Here is a 23,389-nt window from a genome sequence, read left to right on the forward strand (position 1 = left end):
AATGAACTGGGGTATACCCCATTGTACCTGTCTTCTGGACACTCATCTCCAGTCACCTCACAGGAGGTACATGTAGTCAACAGTCCTCCTTTTGAGAGCACTAAAAGACAAAAGGGTTCTGCAACCCAGGCCCACATTAGGTATCAGCTTAATCCCTCTCTGAGGAAGCATACCCTTGACAGCTTGTAGAGTGGGAGGAAAAGTCCCAAGGCTCTCTCCCCAACCTGGAAACCTTGAAAATGTTTGGTCTCCTTTGGTTTACCATTGCTTCATACTTTTTCCAGTTCTGTGAATGTTATGGGAAGTTGCTGCATGGTATAGTCTGTGGTTGGACTGTGCTTTTGGCAAGACGTAGAGGAAAATGAAGAAGGTTAAAAAAGCAACAGTAGCTAGCTGGTCTTGGATGTTAGGGCACCAAGGTCCATATGCTGAAGGGCGGTGGTCTGGCTTGAATTTCTCCTGGATACCAGGATTCCAGCATCACAAATAGCCTTTTATTAGCCATGTAGGATGTTGAGGTGATTTGATTTGAATCTTTGAGATAATGGGGATGTAGAAGATGTTTTTCCTCATGTTTAAAATGTGAATAGCAATCATTGTTGCGTAATATTGAGTCCTTCTTTCCTTTTCTTCCTCTCTCCCTTCTTTTCTTCTTCCTCCACTTTTTTTGTTTGTTTATGCAAGTGCTGAGATTTGAACTCAAGAACCTCAAACTCACTTGGCTTTCTTGCTTGGCTGATACTCTACTACTCAAGCCATCCCTCAAGCCCTACCATTCCCCAGTTATTTTGGAGATAGAGTCTTGTAGACTTTTCTGCCTGGGCTTCAAACATTTTCTGGATCTCAGCTTTTGAGCAGCTAGGATGGCAAGCATGAACCACTTATGCCCAGCTAGAAGACATATTTTAAGTAGAATAAAGGGAGTAAGCACTGCAAAATAACTTCCCGTAATAATCTGATACAGAGAAAGGAAATAGTATTCTTTTGCAAACTTGGTACTTAATTTGTATACTGACTCACCTTAATGATGTTACCTAAGTTACCCGGGTAATATGACAAACCTTGTTCCAAATGTACAACGAAGACAGTACAATACTTCCTTTAGCACATGGCCAATATGAGTTACTAGCAACAGCTGGAAATGAGTGCTAAATCTTCCTGGCATTAGCTTTGGAAAAAATTTAAATAGGATCTCTTCATGAACTTGTTTCTTCATTCATAAAACAAGATAGCTGGATTCTTTCCCAAGTAATATTCCATGAAACACTATTACTTGGCATGTGTATGATGGCAAAGTGTTCCTTGTAAATTAACTTAGGTAATTGTTACTTCTCTTTGCTATAAAGCTTCTCATACTCATTAATAGAATGACATTATGGAATCTCCAGGAGAGCAATAGATCGATGTTCTAACTTAATTGACCCTAAAGATCTTATTTTCAAAGGGATGAATATGTGTGTGTGTGTGTGTGTGTGCGCGTGTGTGTGTATATCTCCCCCTTGGTCATCGGGCTTGAACGCTGGGTCTGGGTGATGTCCCGGAGCTCATCAGCTCAAGGCTAGTGCTCTACCACTTGAGCCACAGTGCCACTTTAGATTTCCTGGTGGTTAATTGGAGATAAGAGTTTCATGGACTTGGACCAGGAATTTGGCCTAGTGGTAGAGTGCTTGCCTAGCATGCATGAAGACCTAGGTTTGATTCCTCGGAACCACTTACACTGAAAAAAGCCCGAAAAGGTGCAGTGGGCTCAAGTGGTAGAGCTCCAGCCTTGAGAAAATCCAAAGACAGTGCTCAGGCCCTGAGTTTAAGCCCAGAGCTGACAAAAAAAAAAAAAAAAAAAAGGTGTTTCATAGACTTTCCTGCCTGGGCTGGCTTTACCCTGAGATCCTCAGATCTCGGCCTCCTGAGTAGCTAAGAATACAGGCGTGAGCCCCCAACACTCGGCTTACCAAGGGATATTTTTGCATTACATAAGTTAAATGTAAGTTTTCTTTCACCGCTAACATCCTAAAAATCCTGTAACTTTTAATGTTTAAAATCTTCTTGGTGCCTTTAGATCAGAATCAGAAGAGTAAGAAAAAGCCTCCCTATAGAAAGTTAAACATGGGCTGGGAATGTGGCTTAGTGGTAGAGTGTTTGCCTAGCATGCATAAAGCATGGATTCAATTCCTCAGTACCATGTAAATAGAAAAAAGCTAGGAGTGGCAATGTAGTTCAAGTGGTAGAGCTCCAGCCTTGAGCACAGAGAGACTCAGGGACTGAGCCCAGGCCCTGAGTTCAAGCCCCAGGACTGGAAAAAAAAAGTAAAATATCCTAAGTCAGGGCTGGGAGTTTGGCCTAGTGGTAGAGTGCTTGCCAAGCATGCACAAAGCTCTGAGTTCAATTCCTTGGTACCACATATATAGAAAAATCTGGAAGTGGTGCTTGGCTCAAGTGGTAGAGCTCTAACCTGGAGAAAGTCCAAGGACAGTGCTCAGAGCCTGAGCTCAAGTCCAGGACTGGAAAAAGAAAGGAAGGAAAGAAGGAAGGAAGGAAGGAAGGAAGGAAGGAAGGAAGGAAGGAAGGAAGGAACTAAGGAAAAGGAAAGAATATCCTAGTTGGGCACAGTGGCTCATGCCTGTAATCCTACTCATCAGGCTGAGTTATGAGGATAAGGTTCAAAGCCAGCCCGGACACAAAAGGATCTGAGACTTTTATCTCCACTTAAGCTCTGGAAAATGGGAAGTGGGGCTTGGCTCAAGGGTAGGGCGGTAGGTAGCCTTGAGCTGAAGAGCTCAGGGACAGTGCCCAGGCCCATGAGTAGGGTGGTAGCCTTGAGCTGAAGAGCTCAAGGACAGTGCTCAGGCCAAGTTCAAGTCCTATGACCACCCCCCCAAATAAATAAAATAAAGTGTGATGCAGAAAAGGAAGAGAAATCAAGGTCTAACATATAATTATTATCTAGAAGAGGCAGAAAGGGAACAGTTTTAATGTTAGGCCTTCCAAACTGTCATTTGTGTTTTTACTCAAAAAGGCTGAACACTTATAGTTCAGTACTCACAAAAAGGTAGTAAGTTGTAGTCTTTTCAGCTTGGATCCATCATCATCACTATCATTTGGGTTTGGCCAAGTCACTACTTTGGAAATCTGTGGGACCATACTCTCCCTGGCATACATGCCCTTACCCAAATGGTCATAAGGGCACTTACCTCAACTGGCCCAGCAAGTTGATTGATCTGGAGATACACAAGTAATTTTGCTGGAACATCTAGTCTCCTCCCTGAATATTTTTTTTTTTGCTGTACTGGGATTTGAACTTAAGACTTGAGCTTACTTAGCTGTTGTGCCATCATTGAACCACTCCTCCAGCCCTGGATTCTGCTGATTATTTCTCAGTGGGGGTCTTGTGAACTTTTCTATTGGAGGTAGCTTTGAACTATAATCATTCTGCTTTCAGCCACCTAAGTAACCAGGATTACAGACATGAGCCACTGGCACCTAGCTTCTTCCCTGGAATTTTCTTTGGGACAGAGGCATCTGAGTGTTGGTAGTAAGATGCAACACTGGGCTATAACCAGGTGGTCATGCTGCTGCCTTGGAAGAAAGCTGGACTCAGGGGCAGGGAAAAGCAGCATTTCAGCTCTGGTTCTCTGTCTCTCATTCCCATCTCCAGCTCTATTGTTCCCACATCATGGCTACTCAACCTTTTTTTTCCCCTTCAGTTCTGAGGCTTGAACTCAGGGCCTGGGCATTGTCCTTGGACACTTTTTGCTCAAAGCTAGTGCCCTGACACTTGAGCCACAGCACCACTTCTGCCTTTTTCTCAGTATGTGGTACAGAGGAATCGAACCCTGAGCTTTGTGCATGCTAGGGGAAAGCACTCTACTACTAGGACATGCCCAGTCCTGCCATCTTTTAATACTTTATCCATCCTGAGTTAGAGCAACATAAAATAGACTAACCCCAAAGTAGACACACATGTCCAACAACTGATGAATAAATAAATGAAGTATATCTGTGTAATAGAATATTATTTGTACATACAAAGGTTTTAAGTACTAATACATGTTATTGCATGGCTGACTCGACCACATCATGCTAAGTGAGGGGAACCAGAAATGCTACATAGTGTACGGAAAATCTAGAGCTAGAAAGTGAACTAGTGGTTCCTGGGGGTTTGAGGAGAAAGACTGAGAGAATGATTGTTAATAGATACAGAATTCTCCTTTCTCCTTCCCTCCCTGCTTCCTCTCCCTTTCGTCCTCCATCATTCTCTCCCTTTCTTCCTTTCTTTTCAGCACTAGTGATCAAACCCAGGACAGTATATGGTAGGTAAGTGCTCCACCACACAAGGGAGGAGTTTTAATTTGGATAGGTGATAGCTATACATATTATGTATGAATATATTTAATGTGTTAAATTTTATCATTTAAAAGGGTGGATTTTTATGGTATACGAGTTACAAGCCAGTTTAAGAATTTGTGTGACAAATACAAATAAAGGTGAAGAAGAGAGGATTCTTGTGTCACTGAGGAAGAAAACAGCACACAAGTCTTCTGCCTGTGTCTGGGTAAGTAGCAATGACCTTGCAGAAGAGTGTTCTCATGTGCCTGGCTCTGGCCTGGCCTTTCTCCAATTCACCAACATCCCTCAGGTTGTGTCTGTCCGTAGCCAGGCACCATTCCATCCTGACACTTTTCCAGCCCTGCCTGATCAGGCTCCTGTCTCAGATTCTGGGACCAAAGTATTCCTTGAAGAAATTAAAAAAAAAAATGCCTTCTTAAGGGCTTCAGCAAATGACTTCTGAGGTGCTGCCTTATATACTTACTTTGCATTTGACAGATGGTAGAGATCCTTGGAAAAAATATACATTCATTAATGACCAAACATCCAGTTTTGAAGGTATTGGAATAAACACTGAAAAGCCAAGGTTCTGATTTGACAAGTCTTTGGAAGTCAAAGACAGAAAATTAAGTTGGGCTTGAGGATGAGTTTCTAAATAGCCACAATAGGTGTAAAAAGTCATCATAATTTTCCAGTCACAGCTTTCTACAGAGAAGTATGAGAATGTTGTTTGTTAGAAAAAAAAAATATAGCTAAACAGAAACTAGAACATGGTGGCAGTCTCTATGTAACTGACTAAAATCTCACTTTATTTTTATTACTTTTTTCTTTGCCAGACCTGGGGCTTGAACTCAGGGCCTGAGCACTGTCCTTGGGCTTTTTCATCAAGGCTAGTGCTCTGCTGCTTGAGCCGGAGCATCACTTCCAGCTTTTCTATGTATTGAGGTACTAAGGAATTGAACCCAGGTCTTTGTGCATGCTAGGTAAGCACTCTACCACTAGGCCACGCTCCCAGCTCTGCTCTATTTTTAAATTATATGTATATGTATGTATATATATAAATATATATATATACACACACACAAGTGTACACACACACACACATACACATACACATACATCTTAGTCCCAGTATTCCTACTTGGTTACTTACTTTTATCATTTTTATTTCTTTTCAAAGATTTCCCTTCTATTAATTGAAGGATTCATTTCCCTTTACTTCGCTGATAGTAGTTATGATATCTGCTTTAAAAAGGTTGATAGCTGGATGCACTGGCTCACATCTGTAATCCTAGCTACTCAGGAGGCTGAGATCTGAGGACTACTGTTCAAAGATAGTGGAGGCACAGAAGTCCTGAGACTCTTATCTCAATTAATCATTAGAAAATGGGAAGTAGGGCTGTGGCTCAAGGGGTAGGGCAGTAGCCTTGAGCTGAAGAGCTCAGGGATATCGCCCAGGCCCAGAGTTCAAGCCCTATCACCCACAAAACAAAACAAAACAAAAGTTCAATAATTCCAATATCAGGGTTACTTTGGGATTGGTTTTGGTTGATTTTCTTTTCTTCTGAGATGTCTATTTTTCCTGGTTTTTCATATTTGTGTAATTTTGGACTGTATTTTGGATATTACAAATGTGAAATTCTAGATTCTATTCTCCAACGGGTGTTTAAATTTTCCTTCATAGTTCTAGGGATCAAACCTAAATTCTTGGGCATGCTAGCTATTTCTCAACTTTGTGTGTGTGTGTGTGTGTGTGTGTTTATTTTTTACTGGTCCTGGAACTCAGGACCTGAGTGCTATCCCTGAGTGTCTTGTCTTTTTTTTCTTCTTCCTCCTCCTCCTCCTTTTCCTCTTCTTCTTTGCTCAAGTCTACTGCCCTACCCCTTGAGCCTTAGTCCCACTTCCCATTTTCTAGTGTAGATAAGAGTCTCATGGTCTTTAGTTCCTGGGCTAGCTTTGAACTGTGATCCTCAGATCTCGGCCTCCTGAGCAGCTAGTGTTACAGTCCTGAGCTACTGAGCTGGGCTCTGAGTTTTTTTTCTTTTTTGATTGTTGTTTTTCTTTGTTTTCTCAAGGCTAATGCTCTGTCACTAGAGCCACAGCTCTACTTCCAGCTTTCTTGTAGTTAACTAGAGATAAGAGTTTCACAGACTTTCCTGTCAGGGCTGACTTTGAACCATGATCCTTAGATCTCAGCCTCCTGAGCAGCTAGGCCTATTTATTGTTGCTGTTTTTTTTTTTTTTCCTTCTTTGCCAGTCCTGGGCTTGAGCTCAGTGCCTGAGCACTGTCCTTGGAATTTCTCAAGGCTAGAGCTCTACCACTTCCGGCTTTTTTCTATATGTGGTACTGAGGATTCGAACCCAGGTCTTCATGCATGCTAGGCAAGCACTTTAACCACTAGGCCAAACTCCTGGCCCCTGCTGTTGTTTTTCAACAGGCAATTGTTTTGCTTGGTTCAGAAGTTAGCTAGAGATGCAGTGGAACAGAATTTGAGACTCCTCTCTGGATTGTTCCCTTCTAGTACTTTCCCCTCTTCCTCTTGTAACTGTGGTTTCTCCAGGTTCTACCTTCTGATTTCTAGGCCTGACTTATCTTTACTAGGGCCTAAACAGTATTGCATCATTTCAACAAGCAACCTTTGGCCTTTCCTCTAGGCTAAAAGCCAAGATTGCGCTTTGAGCATTAAGAATGCTTATTCTCAGAGTATGGACTCATTTAAAAAACTTGTTTGCTTCTAGTCCCTTGAATAGTTTCAATAGGTTATCATTATTTTATGTACAAACTTTATAGACATCACCTGAAAGAAGGCCTAGCACTCAATGATTACTGCCTCTATTACTGTTTTGGAATGATTTTATGAATGCAGATGTTCTAAACATTTGCAATATAGAAATCAGTGGGAAAGAGCAAGCTTGTGAAGAGCAGGGTAGTGAAGCACCATCTCATTTGGTTGCTTAGCTCATTGTTTCGGTGTTGAGGCCTATTCTTAACTCTATGAGACCAACACAAAGAGCACGCCTGAACATGCACCCTCTCTCCTCATGTTCCTAGTACAGTAAATTTATTTTTCAACAAGGTTAGGGGAGAATGGGCTAAAATGAAGTTACATTTTTTTGGACTCAGGCTATAGTATAAACATGGAATAGTCATAAGGCTAATACACAGTTAAGCTGACAAAATAGGGTTTTCAGATATTATTATTATTATTTTTTTTTTTTTTTTGCCAGTCTGGGCTTGAGCTCAGGGTCTGAGCACTGTCCTTGGACTTTCTCAAGGCTAGAGCTCTTCCACTTGAGCCTCAGCACCACTTTCAGCTTTTTTTTTTTTTTTTTTTTTTTGTGAGTCCTGGGCTTCAGCTCAGGCCTGAGCACTGTCCTTGGACTTTCTCAAGAGCTCTACCACTTGAGCCTCAGCACCACTTCCGGCTTTTTTTTTTTTCTATATATGTGGTACCGAGGAATCGAACCTGGGTCTTCATGCATGCTAGGCAAGCACTTTAACCACTAGGTCAAACTCCCGGCCCAGTTTTCAGATATTATTTGTTAAATGTTTTTCCTAATTCTTTCCCTTTGTCCTGTCCTTCTGAATAATAATTATGAGTATGTATGATGGTGTCTCATAGATGTCTTATGCTTTGTTCATACACACACACACACACACACACACAAACACACACAATTTTTTTTCACCCTACTCATCCTCTCAATCAATTTACTTTCAACTTTGATGGTTATTTCTCCTCAAATGTACTGCTAATTATTCTGGTATAGTAGAATGACTTTGTTAATTTTATCAACCCTATCTCTAAGCCACTGTTCCTTTTTCTTGGATCTGGGTAGTTATCACTCAGCAGTTACAGCCATCACTGGCTTCTTTTTTCTTTTCTTTCTTTCTTTCTTCCTTTCTTTTTTTTTTTTTTTTTTTTTTTTGGTCAGTTGTGGGGCTCTAACTAAGGGCCTGGGGGTTGTCCTTGAGCCTCTTTGTGTTCAAGGCTAGTACTATACCAATTGAGCCACAGCTCTACTTCTGGTTTTTGTGTGGTTAATTAGAGATAAGAGTTTCACAGGAACTTTTCTGCCCAGGCTGACTTGGAACTGTGATCCTCAGATCTCAGCCTCCTAAGTAGCCAGGATTGCAGGTGTGAGCCACCAGCATCACTGGCTTACACACATCCAATTTTCTAGGACTTTAGGCTCAGTGATGTGAGTGTTGTTATGTTGCTGTGTTCTCTGTTATACCCATGCTAGTCCCTGCACTCACAATGTCAATTACTCTCATAGTAGCCCATGTGGGACACATTGTTCATAAAGCCCTGGTAAGGATCAGTGGGCTTATTCAGAAAATAAGTTGAGAAAATGAACGTAGTATTTCCTTCCAATGTGGATACTATCCACATTGCATAAAACTATGGTTGGTTTCAAATGGGGATAAGGTAAAAACTATCTCAAGAGGTAGGCAGGGGCAGAAATGTCTTCCCTGTTGATCCAGACAATCTCCCTTTCCAGTTGCCACAACCACAGAGCTCTTTGGCCAGCACATTTACAAGTAACAGAATTCGCTAAAACCCAGTATTATCTTTTGGCATCTATAGCTTGAGAGATGGTGATTAGAAGCAGGGAGGGAAAGGGGGACCATAGAATTTTATACATCAACAAAGCAGCATTTTCCTTTCAGTTGTTCCTGGGGGGACAAAACAGAGCTAAAAAGAGAAATCTCAGCTTGAAAAGCTTTGTGGTTATCTCTGCTTCACATTACAGTGCCTGTGATTATAATCACACCTACGATTACAAGATTTAGCTCACCTGGTCTCAGAGATGCACTAGAAAGAGGATTCATGCATTCATCCAATCTCATTTCCGTTTCTTTATTCATTGACTAAGCATAATTTGTAAGTTTTAGTGTGTGCATGAGAATAAGAGGAAGGTTTTTTCATTCATATGGCTTTCTGAAGGTTACAAAAAATCTTCCATGGTAACAAATTACACTTTATTTTAGTACTGTTAAGACAAGTAGTACTGCTTTCATCAGCTAACACAGATGTGAAAAATTGGATGTTTTCTTCTTTTACTTTTTTTTGGCTAATCAGGCACTTTGTTTCACTATACAAGCATGTTTTCTGTCTATCTATCTGTCTGTTGCAGTAAAGGATGTATGGACTTGGGAGTGAGGCAACTAAGGGCTTCTTGACTATAAGCAATGCATTCTGCCACTGAATAATTTTGTATATTTTTCCCTCCCTGCCCCTTCTTATTTTGGTGACGGTACTGGGCTTGAACTTAGAACTTCATCTAGGCAGAAGCTCTACCATTGAGTCACATCTGCAGTTTCTTTTTTGCACCAGTTATTTTTGAGATAGGGTCTTTATCCTGAACAGGAGAATATCTGAAATATATGATCCGCCTACTTTACTTTAGGCTTCCAGTGATGGGATGTGACTGGGATCACAGGCATGTACTACTACCTACCACTTCCATACTTTTCTGCCCAGGCTGTCTTCCATTTTCCCAAACTCAGCCTTCCCTGTAGCTTGGGTAACAAATGTATACCACCACACCCAGCTATCAGTTAAGAATGAGTCTCATGAACTTTTCTGCCTAGGCTAGTCTTTCAATCTCAGTCTCCCATGTAGCTAGGATGTTTATATATTTACTTTTAAAAATAATTTGATTTTAGATTTATAGAAAAGTTATAGCAAGTCCTGACAGTCCCTTCAACCTAGTTCTCCAGTTAACAACTGTTAACAATTCTCCAGTTACAACAGTGATAACAGTAATCTATTTACTAGGAGGGTTTTTTTTTTGTTCAGTCCTGGGCCTTAAACTCAGGGCCTGAGCATTGTCTTTGGCCTTTCTCAAGGCTAGAGCTCTACCACCTGAGCCACAGCACCACTTCTGGCTTTTTGTTTTGTTTTGTTTTCTTTTTTGTCAGTCGTGGGGCTTGAACTCTGGGTCTGGGCGCTGTCCATGAGCTCTTCAGCTCAAGGCTAACATCCTATGCCTGGGCCTGAGCATAGTACCTGAGCTTTTCAGCTCAAGGCTACTGCCCTACCCCTAATTTTCTAGTGGTTAATTGAAGATAAGAGTCTCACAGTCTTTAGTGCCCAGGCTGGCTTTGAACAGAGATCCTCAGATGTCAGCCTCCTGAATAGCTAGGATTACAGGTGTGAGCCACTATACCCGGCCCAGCTTTTTCTATGTATGTGGTACGGAGGAATCAAACCTGGATCTTCGTGCATGCTAGGCAAGCACTCTACCACTAGGCTAAACTTGCGGCTCTTTACTAGGAGTTTTTAATAGATCTTAATGATGGATGATAAGTGAAACACAATATCCTAATTCTCTCTTGTACATGGGTTCTCAACAAGAACAGGTCATACCCTATGGCAACTCATTTAATTACATGAATTATCAAGTGATGATCTACTTGTCTTTTATCTCCATTAGTGTCCTAGATGACAGCCTGGCATCTCCAGCTTTTTAGGTGAGAGTTCCCCGTTTCTGAGCAATCCTATCTCTACAGAAGTTCTTCTGAGTAAGCCAGATCATTCTTCCCCATTTTCCCCTTTTTCGCTATCAGTCACTGCCCTGATACCCATTTCTTGTCATCTTCTAACTAAACTTCATTTATTTCTTTATTATTATTATTATTATTATTATTATTTTAGAGTAGCAGTGTGCCAGCTAAACACATTGTCAGGTTCCCATGTGGTAAGCAGTAACTATGTGCGATAGAAGTTCTGGCCAATGAAATAAAATGAAAGTCTGCTATATCATTATAGGAAACTGTTCTGGTCACTAGCGCCCCCCGCCCCCCACACACCAAGGACATAAAAGTGCCTGGCTGATGCTGGGAGTTCGGCCTAGTGGTAAAGTGCTTGTCTAGTATACACAAACCCAGGCTCGATTCCTTGGTACCACATACATAGAAAAAGCCGGAAATGGTGCATTGGCTCAAGTGGTAGAACTCTAGTTTCGATAAAACCCAAGGACAGTGCTCAGGCCCTGAGTTCAAGCTCCATGACTGGCAAAAAAAAGAAGTGCCTGGACTGTCCTTTTGTTTCTTCTCATTTAAACTAGAGTTACAGAGGCATGGTTGCTATGGTCCTGAAGTGAGACCAGGGCCATGAGGATTACAGAAATATTGGCTCTGTTGTCACTTGTCTGCTAACCACCACTACTTACCTGTGACATGAACAAATAAATCTTTACTTGTTAGGCCATTGTAGTTGGAAGGTCTTATAGTGGAGTATGTTCATATCAGAAGTGATTCAATACAAACCTTAACCTATACAAGACAGATGAGAAGGGAGAAAAAAGCAGCTGAGGGAAATGACTAAGGAAATGGCCATTTGGAAATCAACAGCCTTCCTGCTAAGCTGAAACAGCAAGTTGGCATTTAGACAGAAAATATGGTTGTATAGAGAAGGAAGGAGATTGCCAATGAACCCATGCTTGTACAAACAGATACCAGGAACTTGATACAGTAAAATTCTAGCATGAATAAAGCCTCTGTGTGTGACAAATACCACTCTTATAATGGCTTCCTCAACACTTGGTTAAATACCAATAGGCAAGCCACAGATGAGAATTGTGGATGCCAGGAAGTGAATTATTAATGCAAACTCCGGGAATAAGTTTCCATTAGGATCAAGGAGACAATTAATTTTTCAGGTCACTCATTCTTAGCACACATACGGATGTATACACTTTCTTCCTATTCTATTCATACATTAGGGAGAAATACAGCCAAACTGATTTGAGGAAGGAAGAAAGTATAATTAATATAGGCAGCAATGAAAATCCATGGCCTGAGCTTAGAACTAGGAAGGAAGACTTCATGCATGCTAGGCAAGCACTGTACCACTAGGCCAAACTCCTGGCCCAAGGAAGGCTTTTAAGTGAAGGCCTTTAGTAACTTATCATGAACAATGACATGAGTCAGGAAGACAAGTCACTAAAGTTCAGGCTGCAGAGGTTGGAATCTATCCCCCCTGCACCCTCTCCCCTGCAGGAGAATACTAGGATTCAGAGCCTCCATTGTAAAACTGGTCTGATTTTCCTATGGTAGTTACTGAGTAGCTTGCCCTAACATATCACAGAGGAAATAGATTTTCTTTTTTTTTTTGTCGGTCATGGGGCTTTAACTGGGCCTAGGCATTGTCCCTGAGCTCTTCAGCTCAAGGCTACCACCCTACCCATTGAACAACACTGCCACTTCCAGTTTTCTGGTGATTAATTGGAGGTAAGTGTCTCATAGACTTTAGTGCCGAGTTGGCTTTGAACTGTGATCCTCAGATCTCAGCCTCCTGAGTAGCTAGGATTACAGGCACGAGCCACTGGGTCCTAGGCTCTTCAGCTCAAGACTACTACCCTACCCCCTGAGGCATAGCACCACTTCCAGTATTCTGGTGGTTAAGTGGAGGTAAGAATCTTACAGAATTTAGTGCCTTTAGTGCCTGGGCTGGCTTTGAACTCTCAGCTTCCTGACTAGCTAGACTTATAGGTGGTAAGCCACCATGCCCAGCTCAGAGACTCTTATTGAAGATGCAAACAAGACCATTTTCTTGCTACAAAAATCCCTGTTGACTGATTCATTTACATAAATCTAGGCAAAAGGTTTGAGCCTGCTCCAGTAAAAGTGAAGCTGAAGAATAAAACCAAAGAGGCAGGGAAGCTGCACATGGCAATAGACTGACTTACCTCAGTAGCTTTCTGGCTGAGGCCCCGAAGCAGAAGCACAATCACATGGATGGCAGCTCTGCGCACTTGAACTTCACCGTCTGTTTTAGCCACAGCAATCAGGCAAGCTGTCACCTATGAGAGTGAGAAAAGTCAATAAAAATAAGGACTGCACAATTATTACTAGCCTTTCAACTGTGTTCTACTTTCTACACATTCATCAAGAGCAATCTGGCTGAGAGAGGAGTGGTCCATTTCCTCATGTTCAATTGAGAAGGTGAGAACTAGGTATACAGAGATCTTGATGCAGTCTGGCTTGTTTACAAAGATAAAATCTGGTTTGGAATTCAGAAAGGATTTTAGCAAGTGGGGAGAATATACATACACACATATTAAAAAAAAAGATAAGGTCAAGTGTGAATGTCTCTTCAAAAGCAGGAAAAATTATCATGTGTTTCCCTAAGGAGTCGCATCAGAAGAAGGAAAGACAGTCTAAAACGTAGTTGCTTCTGAGATCTGAGAACCCTGGATATTTCCCTCAAGAGACTTCAGAGTTCAAGGTCTGGCATAGATAGGGCAGCATAATGTCCAACAATATAGAAATTGAGAAACACGTAAACTGACCTGCTTTGGTATGACTGACATCCTAGTCCTACAACTCTAGCAACCACTAGTTGCTAGTAAAGTTAGTAGTGGCTACTTTGGGAGATTTCTGTCTGGGCTTCTTCATTGGTGAGACAGTTTTCCTATGCTCAGTTACTTCCAATGACAACTTCTATGCTTGAACTTTGCCAAAAGGCAGATAAATGATTCAAAGACAATTTCATAACAGAAGAGAAAAACTAGAGATTACTTGCAAAACATGTTCCCAGTCATACTGCTAATAATTGTGTGTCATAAAATGAAACTCTCTCTTTTTTTTTTAAAGGAAAAAGGTTTATTGGTTACCACAGAAGAAAAAATGGTAGGCAGCTAGACAGAGGGCTATAGCACTGATATGACCGCTGAAACTGTTTCTATATCCCGTACCATTCACCCTATCAGAGATCCCATTAGGGAACAACAACAACAACAACAAAAATCTAAATTTCAGTACAGTGATACTATGAAGACAACAATGACCACAAACCTTTCTGAGGCAATCATGCACTTCTGGAATATGATCCATGGAACTAATAATCTGAAGGTTCATCTAAATTAATTCAACTTATCTCTCATATGTTTCTGTCATTAGGTTTACTATGTGTCTGTATTTCCTGGCCATCAGTAGAAGGATTTTAACCATGATAAAAAAAATATCCAGATTGTGTATTTGGAAACATGTGTAAATACATATTATGTTCTAAGAGTGGTGAATACAGGCACAAATGGGAAAATACACTTGTGCAGAAGTCTTAACTACACAGTTGTAGTTTTCACAGTTTTCAAATAGTTGGGCATAGTTCAAAGTGTTTAATTAATCAGTGATGGCAGAGAGATTAGAAGAAGGAGACTGTTCTTAAATATAATTGCCTCTCTGCTACACTGGAATTTAATCAACTTGTATCTATTAGACAAATGTGCAGCTTGTAAGGAAAGGGAAAGCCCAGAAAGGCACAACTCACTGAAGGATGTTGTCCAATAAGTTTAAGCAAACTGTTTTGTCCTTTGACCTGAGACCCTGGGCTCCAATGTCAGCAGTGGCTTCTGTGCCTTTGGAATTAACAGTTGAAGGAATTCAGCCTGAGGAGGAAACTCCTTGGACCACCTCCAAATAGGCAACAATATAATAGCTACCTCCACTTTCAAGCTTAGTATTTATAAGGTAAGAGTTGAACAAGTTAGAGCTAGGCTAGAATCCTTCTGGACATGTAGAAGTTCAGCTTTATTCAATCCAATAACTAATGTACAAAAGCCAGCCCAGGGCCATGCCTTCCCAAGTGTTGCCTGCTCCCTTGGAGCCCTTCTTCTACATCTACCAATGAAGGCTTTCTGCCTAGAACCCTGCTGGTGTCTGCCTTTGCTCCCTTGGTTTTGCCTCATTATGCTGAGGAGGACATGCTTCCGCTCCAGCTTTTAGTGCAGGCCAGCTTTGACTATCAGGCATTGGTTTCACAATCAGGATATTGAAAAAGTAGCAGCCTGTCTGGAAAAAGGCTTTCAAGGCCCTTTTTTTGGGGGGGTGGGGCGGCGACTCAGGGTCTGGCTACTATCCTTGGGATTTCTCAAGGCTAGGGTTCTATTATTTCAGCCACAGTACCACTTCTGGCTTTTTCTGTGTATGTGGTACTGAGAATCAAACCTAGAGTTTCGTGCAAGCTAGGCAAACTCTCTACCACTAGACCACACTCCCAATCAAGTGCCACCTTAAAGGTACAGTTGAGGGGGAACTGGTCTTTACAAGCCATGCTGGAATGGCTCCTGCTTTCTATAAGCCATTTCATGACTTATGTCCTATCTACAAGGCACCATTCAGGACAATTAGGAGAGGCTCAAGACGGAAGTTTGTGAACCTTCCTCAACACCTCTGCCACTAGGATTGTGGGATGGGTGCTCATGCAAAATGTTTTTAAAGTACCCGATTTTATTATGGTCTTATGGATCTCATCTAGAGGTAACAACACCATCTCTGTGCACTGGTGAAACCCTACGTCCGCCTTCTATGCTGTTAATTTACAGGCTGGTAAGACAGGTCTTTCATCTAACATGGAAGCAGGGAGGACACAGGCAGTTCAGTTCCATCTACCCAGTCTAACAAGTCACTTATGGGCTAGTGTCTCACCTTCAATGACAAACTCAACATTGACTTTCACCACTAAAAGCTTTGGTGAAGGACGATGTAAGATGATGAAAGGTCTTAACTAATTTATGAATTGGTGTAACATTTCCATTCTCCATTTCTAAATCCTACCACAGGACAAACCTTCATGACACCAGACCTGAGGGACAATGTACTATTCTAATAATACTATGGAAGACCTTCTCTTTACTGGCCAAATCACATGAATCATATCCACTTCTGTAAGCTATAGAGAGAGAAAGACGATGGCTGCTTTGGCAACATTAAAGGTCAGTTTAAGCCATTTAACACTTCACAAGAGCCAACAGAAATAAGGAAAAACATCACGTCCCTAACAGCTGGCACAAACCAAGCATAATTAGAGCTATACAAATAAAGATAAAAATGGCAAGATTAACCCAAACTGACTTGGAAAATTCCACAAGAGAAGGTACAGCGTTAAAGAATGTATGGAGGATGCTGGTACCAGATGGCTCATGCCTGTAATCCTAGCTACTCAGGAGACTGAGATCTGAGGATTGTGGTTTGAAGCCAGACAGGGCAGATAAGTCTGTGAGATAAGTCAGGGACTTATCTCCAAATAACCACCAGAAAACTGGTGGTGGCACTATGGCTCAAAGTGATAGAGTGCTAGATTTGAAGAAAAGAGCTCAAGACCTCAGGGCATCTAAGCCCTGAGGTCAAGTACTATGACAGACTCACCCCCTACCCCCCCAAAAAAAAAGTATATATGGAGGAAGCATGAGTTCAATTTTCCAACTTCATTTTTACTCTTTTTTTCCTAAAGCTTCCTTTGCTAACTATGATCGGTCTGCTAAATTGGATCCTTAGTCAACCAAGAAAGCTGAATTGGTTAGGCAGTCTAGCCAATAATTATTATGAGCTCAGCTTGCTCATTCTACATGCCAGGAAAGAAACCATGGGGACTGCTTAAGCTTCCTGGGGGGTGTGGGATAAGTTCTCAGAATATCCACCAAGCGCTCATTTCAATTACTGACATATCCACAATTGTACAAGCCCTATCACTTAAAAAATGATACCAACATTTGCAGAGTTGGTAATAAATTCAAATCAAGCATGATATCAGACTGCTCTGTAGACCTGACACTTGAGGTACACCTTGTGTGCAGAACTAAGGACAGACTCCACTCAATGGTACACTTAAATCATCCTACCTTCTAGAAAGTGATAAAGATGAAAGAGCAAACCAAGATTTTGTTTCAAGCAATATAGCTCCTGACAAGAACAAGGAGAAACTTGGAAAAAAAATTAATAAAACTCTCTAAACAGGTTAAATCTTGGCATCAACAAAGAGGAAAAACCTGAATTCCCAGTATGAACATTTTGGAGGGGTTGGGCCTATACTTTCTGTTCCTTCTTAACCACCCAGAACCATCAAAAAGGATAGAGCGCCCGAATCTGGGCCAAGCAAGAGTCAGGAGCTTTCTTCAGATGCCCATGTGCAGCAGCTGGAGGAGGAGCAAATGCCCCAAAGCAGATCACATAAGGTGTCTTTAGTGGCTAACTTATCCAAATTTATGTCAAAATCCACTGGCTTTTCTCCTTTGCCTGCCTATCACTTGATCATTATAGCCTTCCTGATACCAAGACACGTCTAAACAGGGTCCCAGCTCCTCATTCCCGCAGCCCCTGGGCCTACTGTTATCACATTGATCTAATCCTGCAGTCTACTTCATACCCTGCTTAGGTTTCCTTACAGAAACAACTGCAGTCCTTCATATGTATCCTCTAGCATTCCTGGCACAGCATATCACTAATGTTTCTATGGGATTCCCTACGGGATTCTCAAAGCCAAGTTTCCTCAAAGTTGAAGCTTCTTCTCTTCCAGTATACACTGGAGGTAAGTAGTTCTGAGACTACAGGCTGCAAGAGTTTTAATGAAAGCCTAGAAGAACTGTCACAGAAGTAAGCTGTGGTCATCTAGAATACTGTGGACTATCACATGGCTCTGCTCTGACTGCTCATTTTATAGGCAAGCCAAATTTGTGCAAAGTCTCACTTGGACTGGCTTCCCACTTTCCCATGTCATCTCCTGTGGTTCTTTATCCCTTTCTCTCAGCCACATGGGCCTTGCTGCTCCCTGCAATCAAGCCTATACCTGCCTCACAACCTCTGAGCTTGCAGCTCCCTCGGCCTGCAATGTTTTTTCTGCAGCTGTCTGAATCACATCCTTGCCTCCTTAGGTCTTGCTCAAATGTCACTCACCAGTGAGGCTTTTCTTGACCATCCAAGTCACATAACAGGCTTCCTTTGGCATCCTTGTCTCACTAAATAAATTTCCTGAGCAACTTATCACCCTCACGTGGTATAGATTTGTTCACTTGTTTATTGCCTATTTCTCCTCTCTGGAATGGCAGGTCCACAGGACACAATATGCACAAAATATGTGCTCAATAAATGTCTATTAAATGAATAAACAAACAGATGAAAACTAGTAAGGAACCAATGATCCTACTACTCTTGCCATGTGAATGAGCTGCCTGAGTACTGTAGGTATGACAGCAATAGTAAACCTGGCAGATCTCCAACCATGTCCAAACTTGTCCACCCAAGGTAGCTGGATTGGCACTATGATGAGGCAAGTGTGGGATGCTACATAAGAAGGAACATTTGAAAAGAGGAGACAGAAATTACAGAGGATGGAGCCGGGCTCGGTGGCTCATGCCTGTAATCCTTGCTACTCAGGAGGCTGAGATCTGAGGATCGACATTCAAAGCCAGCCAGGGCACTAAAGTCCATGAGACTCTTATCTCCAATTAACCACTAGAAAACCAGAAGTGGCTGTGACTTAAGGAGTAGGGCTGTAGTCTTGAGCTGAAGAGCTCAGTGACAGCACTGAGGCCTAGAGTTCCAGCCCCACGATGGACTCATCTTGTAGTCATGACTGTGATCCCTTTGGGGCTGATATAGTAGAAACAGTACATAGAAGCAGCTTCACTGTCACACAGGGAGTCACACATCAACTCCTCTTCACACTGATTTGAAGGCCCAGACTCATAGACGGTGTTTCCCCTTAAATTGGAACATGACAGACAAACACCTACTCTGTATTTGTGCTTCACTTGTACAGGTGAAATAAACAATGCTTGTTGATTCTTGCTGTGAGCTAGAAGTCCTAGCAGAAAACACAGTTCTCTGAGGTATATGGCCTGGTTGCCTCTCTTGCCTCAGCTTTAGCTGCCAGCTAGCCCCTATTGTCACTTGGTGCTTTTACACACATTGCTCCTTCTGCTGAAGTGCTTACCCTGCCTACTTAGCTTTTACTTGTTCCTCAGGTTCAGCCCTAAGGCATCAGTCGGCACTGCAACTGGACCTTTTCCTCCCACAAGTCCTAGCACCTATCCTAATAAGCTTCATTGTAAGCACTGATGTCTCTGTCTGCCACCAGATTCCTCAGGCCCACAGGGCAAAGTGGGATCAACAGGATTTGTTTCTCCAGCCCCTAGTGAAGGCCTGACACACTGCATGTGCTGGGTACATTTAAAGGACACTAGTTACCTAGCTGCTATTGTTTCACTGTTCTTCCTTATCACTGGAGCATCCTCTCCCTTCAATATCTATGATGTTCTTTAAAGAAAGACCTGACTGAATAAAAGAGCTGAGCACCAGTAGTTAGTAGCTGTAATCATAGCTACATGGTTCAGAAGAGCCAAGAAAAATTTTCAAGATGCCCTTCACAACCCACAGTTGGATGCAGGACTGGGTAGCTCATATTTGTGATTCTATCTATGCAGGAAGAAGGCTGAGATCTGGAGGACTGCAGTTCAAAGCCAGTCTGAGCAGAAAAGTCCATGAGAGTCCATCTCCAAAATAAAGGGAAAAAAGTTGGACTTGGAGTCAGGCATGGTGGCTCACACCTGTAATTCTAGCTACCCAGGAGGCTGCGATCTGAGGATCATGGTTCAAAACCAGCCTGCACACTAAAAAGTCCGTGAGACTCTTATCTCCAATTAACTACCAGAAAACCAGAAGTGGCACTGGGGATCAAGTGGTGGGACAGTGGCCTTGAGCTGAAGAGCTCAGGGACAGCACCCAGGCCCAGAGTTCAAGTCCTACAACCACTACCACCACCACCAACAACAACAAAAATAGAAAAGAGAGAGAATAGAGAAATTAAAGAGAATCATTATACTAAACATACTAATTAATAGGGAGTTAAAAGTTAATAGGGAAGCATAGAGAAGATAAGTGACCAACTTTTGCTATCTCACAGGTAGGCAGAAACAGATCTGGATAAAGCAGGTCTTCTGAGTCTCAATCACAAGTTATATCCTACATCTAAGTAAAAACCAGCACTAGAGGGAGGAGTCACCATACATCACCTCATGAACCACGGGGCCAAGCAGGAAGTCCAGGCGTTGGCACAGTTCTCCCAGGTTGGCTAAGCTGCTGGCCCTGTGTGTACTATCTGGGTCTCTCACACCCCTCAAGAAGGTATGGATCAAAGGCTCTCGGTACTTTGAGACCATGTCTCCTGTAGAAAAAAAAAGAAAAAGAAAGAAAGAAAAATTTCACCCCACTAAAGAAAGAATAATAGAATCACCATTGTTTACTGCATGATATCTTACGTTTTCAGAGGCCTCATGGAACCAACAAAAATCATGCTTGACCGGGCAAGGTGGCTCATGCCTATAACCCCAGCTATTCTGGAGGCTGAGATCTGAGGATCAAGGTTCAAAACCAGCCTGGGCACTAAAGTCCACGAGACTCTTATCTCCAATTAATCACCAGAAAACTGTGGCTCAAGGGGTAGGGCAGTAGCCTTGAGCTGAAGAGCTCAGGGACAATGCTCAGGCCCAGAGTTCATGCTTGAATTGGGTGAACTCCTATAAACCCAGCATTTGCTAAGGCAGGTAAAGTGCAAGTCTGAGGCCAGCCTGAGCTGTAAAGTGGATTTGAGGCCAGCCTGGGCTACACAGTAAAACTCTATGCTAAATCTCATGCTAATGTCCAAAACATCATCTTTACCCTGTCCTCCTTTGCCCAAAGTTGAGAGAGGAGGAATAAACAGGTAAGTATGACATAGTGTTGTATGTATGGTCAAGGTCATCAGAGTAAGGCAGAGGTTATTTTAGAAAATATTATAGTTCCCTAATATCAGGCCCCTTGGTAGAAAGACAAGAAAGATTTGTTTTGTTTTTGGCTTCCATTTACCTCCCCCAAAGTCAGGAATATGATGTATCCTTTATATAATATAAGAAAATGACACTGGCTAGGTGCTGATGGCTCACACCTGTAATCCTAGCTACTCAGGAGGCTGAGATCTAAGGATCACAGTTCAAAGACTGCACAGGCAGGAAAGTATATAAGACTCATATCTCCAATTAACCATCAGAACACTAGAAGTGGCGCTGTGGCTCAAAGCACTAGCATTGAGCAAAAGAGCTCAGGGACAGTGCCAGGACCCTAGTTCAGGCCCCAAGATGGACAAAAAAACAAGTTATTTTCCCTAGAAGTCCACAGTACCTACTATACTACACACCCACCTTCTGCCTGGTTGCAAAAACTGCTTAACTTAAATTAGTGGTGACTTAGCCACTGTTAAGACAGGATAGAGGGGCTGGGAGTATGGCCTAGTGATACAGTGCTTGCCTAGCATGAATGAAGCCCTGGGCTCGATTCCTCAGTACCACATACACAGAAAAAGGTGGAAGTGGTGCTGTGGCTCAAATGGTAGAGTGCTAGCCTTGAGCAAAAGTGTCTAAGGACAGTGCCCAGGTCCTGAGTTCAACCCCCAGGACTGGCTAAAAAAAAAAAAGGACTGTAGAAAAGAATGGAAATCCTAACCTTATAAAAGCACATACTCTTTTACTTATTATTTGGATTTCTGGGTACCTAGCCTAGGAAGTAGTTACATATATGCATAGGATATTAGCATAAAGATCTGAGTGCAAAATTAAACCAATGAAAAGTGAGAATAAACTAATAATTAATAGAATGTTGTTAAATAACCATGATATTGATTTCTTTGCAGTAGGCATTAACAGGAATATGACAGAATTACAAGCAATGTCTTTGAAAGGTCTTCTCTTAAGTGAAAGACACAGAATCAGTACAATCCACTTTAAATATGCAAAAATATATACTTCTCCACTAACAAACCAACCTTATATATTTAAATATACACATTCAATATACAAATGGGCAGGAAGAAATAAAGGCTATGAACTATTAGAGACTAAAGAACTTAAAGGCTCACACTTACAGTTCTAGCTACTTAGGAGGATGAGACCTGGAAGGCCAAGATTCAAAGCCAGCTGGGCAGAAAAATCTCCAAGACTCTTACTTCCAATTTTTCAGTAAAATGGTGGGATGGAGGCATGGCTCAAGTGGTACAGTGCCATCCAACCCGACTGAGCTAGCATAAGACCCCACAGTATCAGCCCCCCCCAAAAAAAAACATTTACTGAAAGAATAGAACTAGGATCAAGATATTGAGATTAGGTTGTTTAGCATTTACTTTCTATACTACATTTAATATTTCTAACTAAAAGGAAAATATGCCTTTCTACTTTTGTGAGTACTTTCCCTTTCTGCAGTTAGGAAGGAGCATGTTCACTATGTGATGTGAAATACGAATCCAGAGTTAATAGATTTGTTTCTGTTATGGCCCCTTGCCGCCAAATAGCACTAAGACATTGGCAATTTACATTACTTCTCTGGACCAGGTGGAGATGAGCCAGCTAGACAAGATCTTTAAGTTTTAAGTCAGTGAGTTCTTGCGTCACTCTTAGTTTCACCATCAGGTGAATGTCCTGAGAAAAGAGGAGCCCTGGGGTAAGGGATTTGTTGCAAAGAAAGAAAGCTCCTTGTTAGGAAGGAAGGCATAGAAAAAAAGAAAGAAACCTGGAAATCCCTAAGGAGGGAAAATTGCAGATTGAACAGGGTAAGATCACACGAGGACCAAGGTGATGCCTAATAATGTAAGGGTTTAAAGTTCAAACAAATTATAAAGAAAAGGCATACTAAATTAACTTTTAACCAGTTGTACAAATATACACACAGTGCCAAGGATCAAACCTAGGGCCTGGTACATGCACCTATATACATACTCTACCACTGACCTACATGATCAGCCTAATTTATTAGTTATTCAAATACATACTTATATGCCAGGCATGGATTTAGGCACTGGGATCAATTAGAAGCGAAAAAAATGTTGTTCCTATGTTCAGGTCACTCAAAGCCTAAACAAACCCCAAAACAACAACAACAACAACAACCAAAAAAACTCAAAAACAAACGGACCAAAACATGACAATGGATGGAGATGTGCCAAAACAGGACACAGAGATGCTTTTATCAGTAATGCTGATCTAGTTCCTATTCTATTAACGACAAAGCCAGGATTATCTTATTTACCAAGTCCCCAAAGTGGTTCCTTTCTTACTTCTCCCAATAATGCTTAGTCAGGTCAGTTACTATTTATTCATATTTACTTTCATAAAAAATTTGAGATGTGTAATAAATACTACTGAAAACACAGATCATTGAAATAAATACTTTAAAAGCTGTATAGTAAGTAAAAGGAAGACAGCCATCCCGGGCTAAGGGTAGTTATTGCAAATGAACTCAAAATTTAGTTTA

The 23,389-nt window shown here is 41.7% G+C and overlaps 1 protein-coding gene across 1 annotated transcript in view; it reads right to left on the reverse strand.

The window, feature by feature from the left end:
• Positions 1 to 23,389, reverse strand: part of Tango6 (transport and golgi organization 6 homolog) — a 148,250-nt gene that overhangs the window by 11,385 nt on the left and 113,476 nt on the right. The window contains exons 16-17 of the mRNA XM_090357379.1: positions 20,125 to 20,276; positions 13,024 to 13,137 (exon numbers count right to left, since the gene is read on the reverse strand). Of these exons, the coding sequence (XP_090213505.1) occupies positions 13,024 to 13,137; positions 20,125 to 20,276 (266 nt within the window). The remainder of the gene's footprint in view (positions 1 to 13,023; positions 13,138 to 20,124; positions 20,277 to 23,389) is intronic.

Source organism: Megascapheus bottae, chromosome 24 (assembly GCF_031878675.1).
Source record: "Megascapheus bottae isolate mThoBot1 chromosome 24, mThoBot2.hap1, whole genome shotgun sequence".
In the NCBI taxonomy this organism is placed as follows: domain Eukaryota; kingdom Metazoa; phylum Chordata; class Mammalia; order Rodentia; family Geomyidae; genus Megascapheus; species Megascapheus bottae.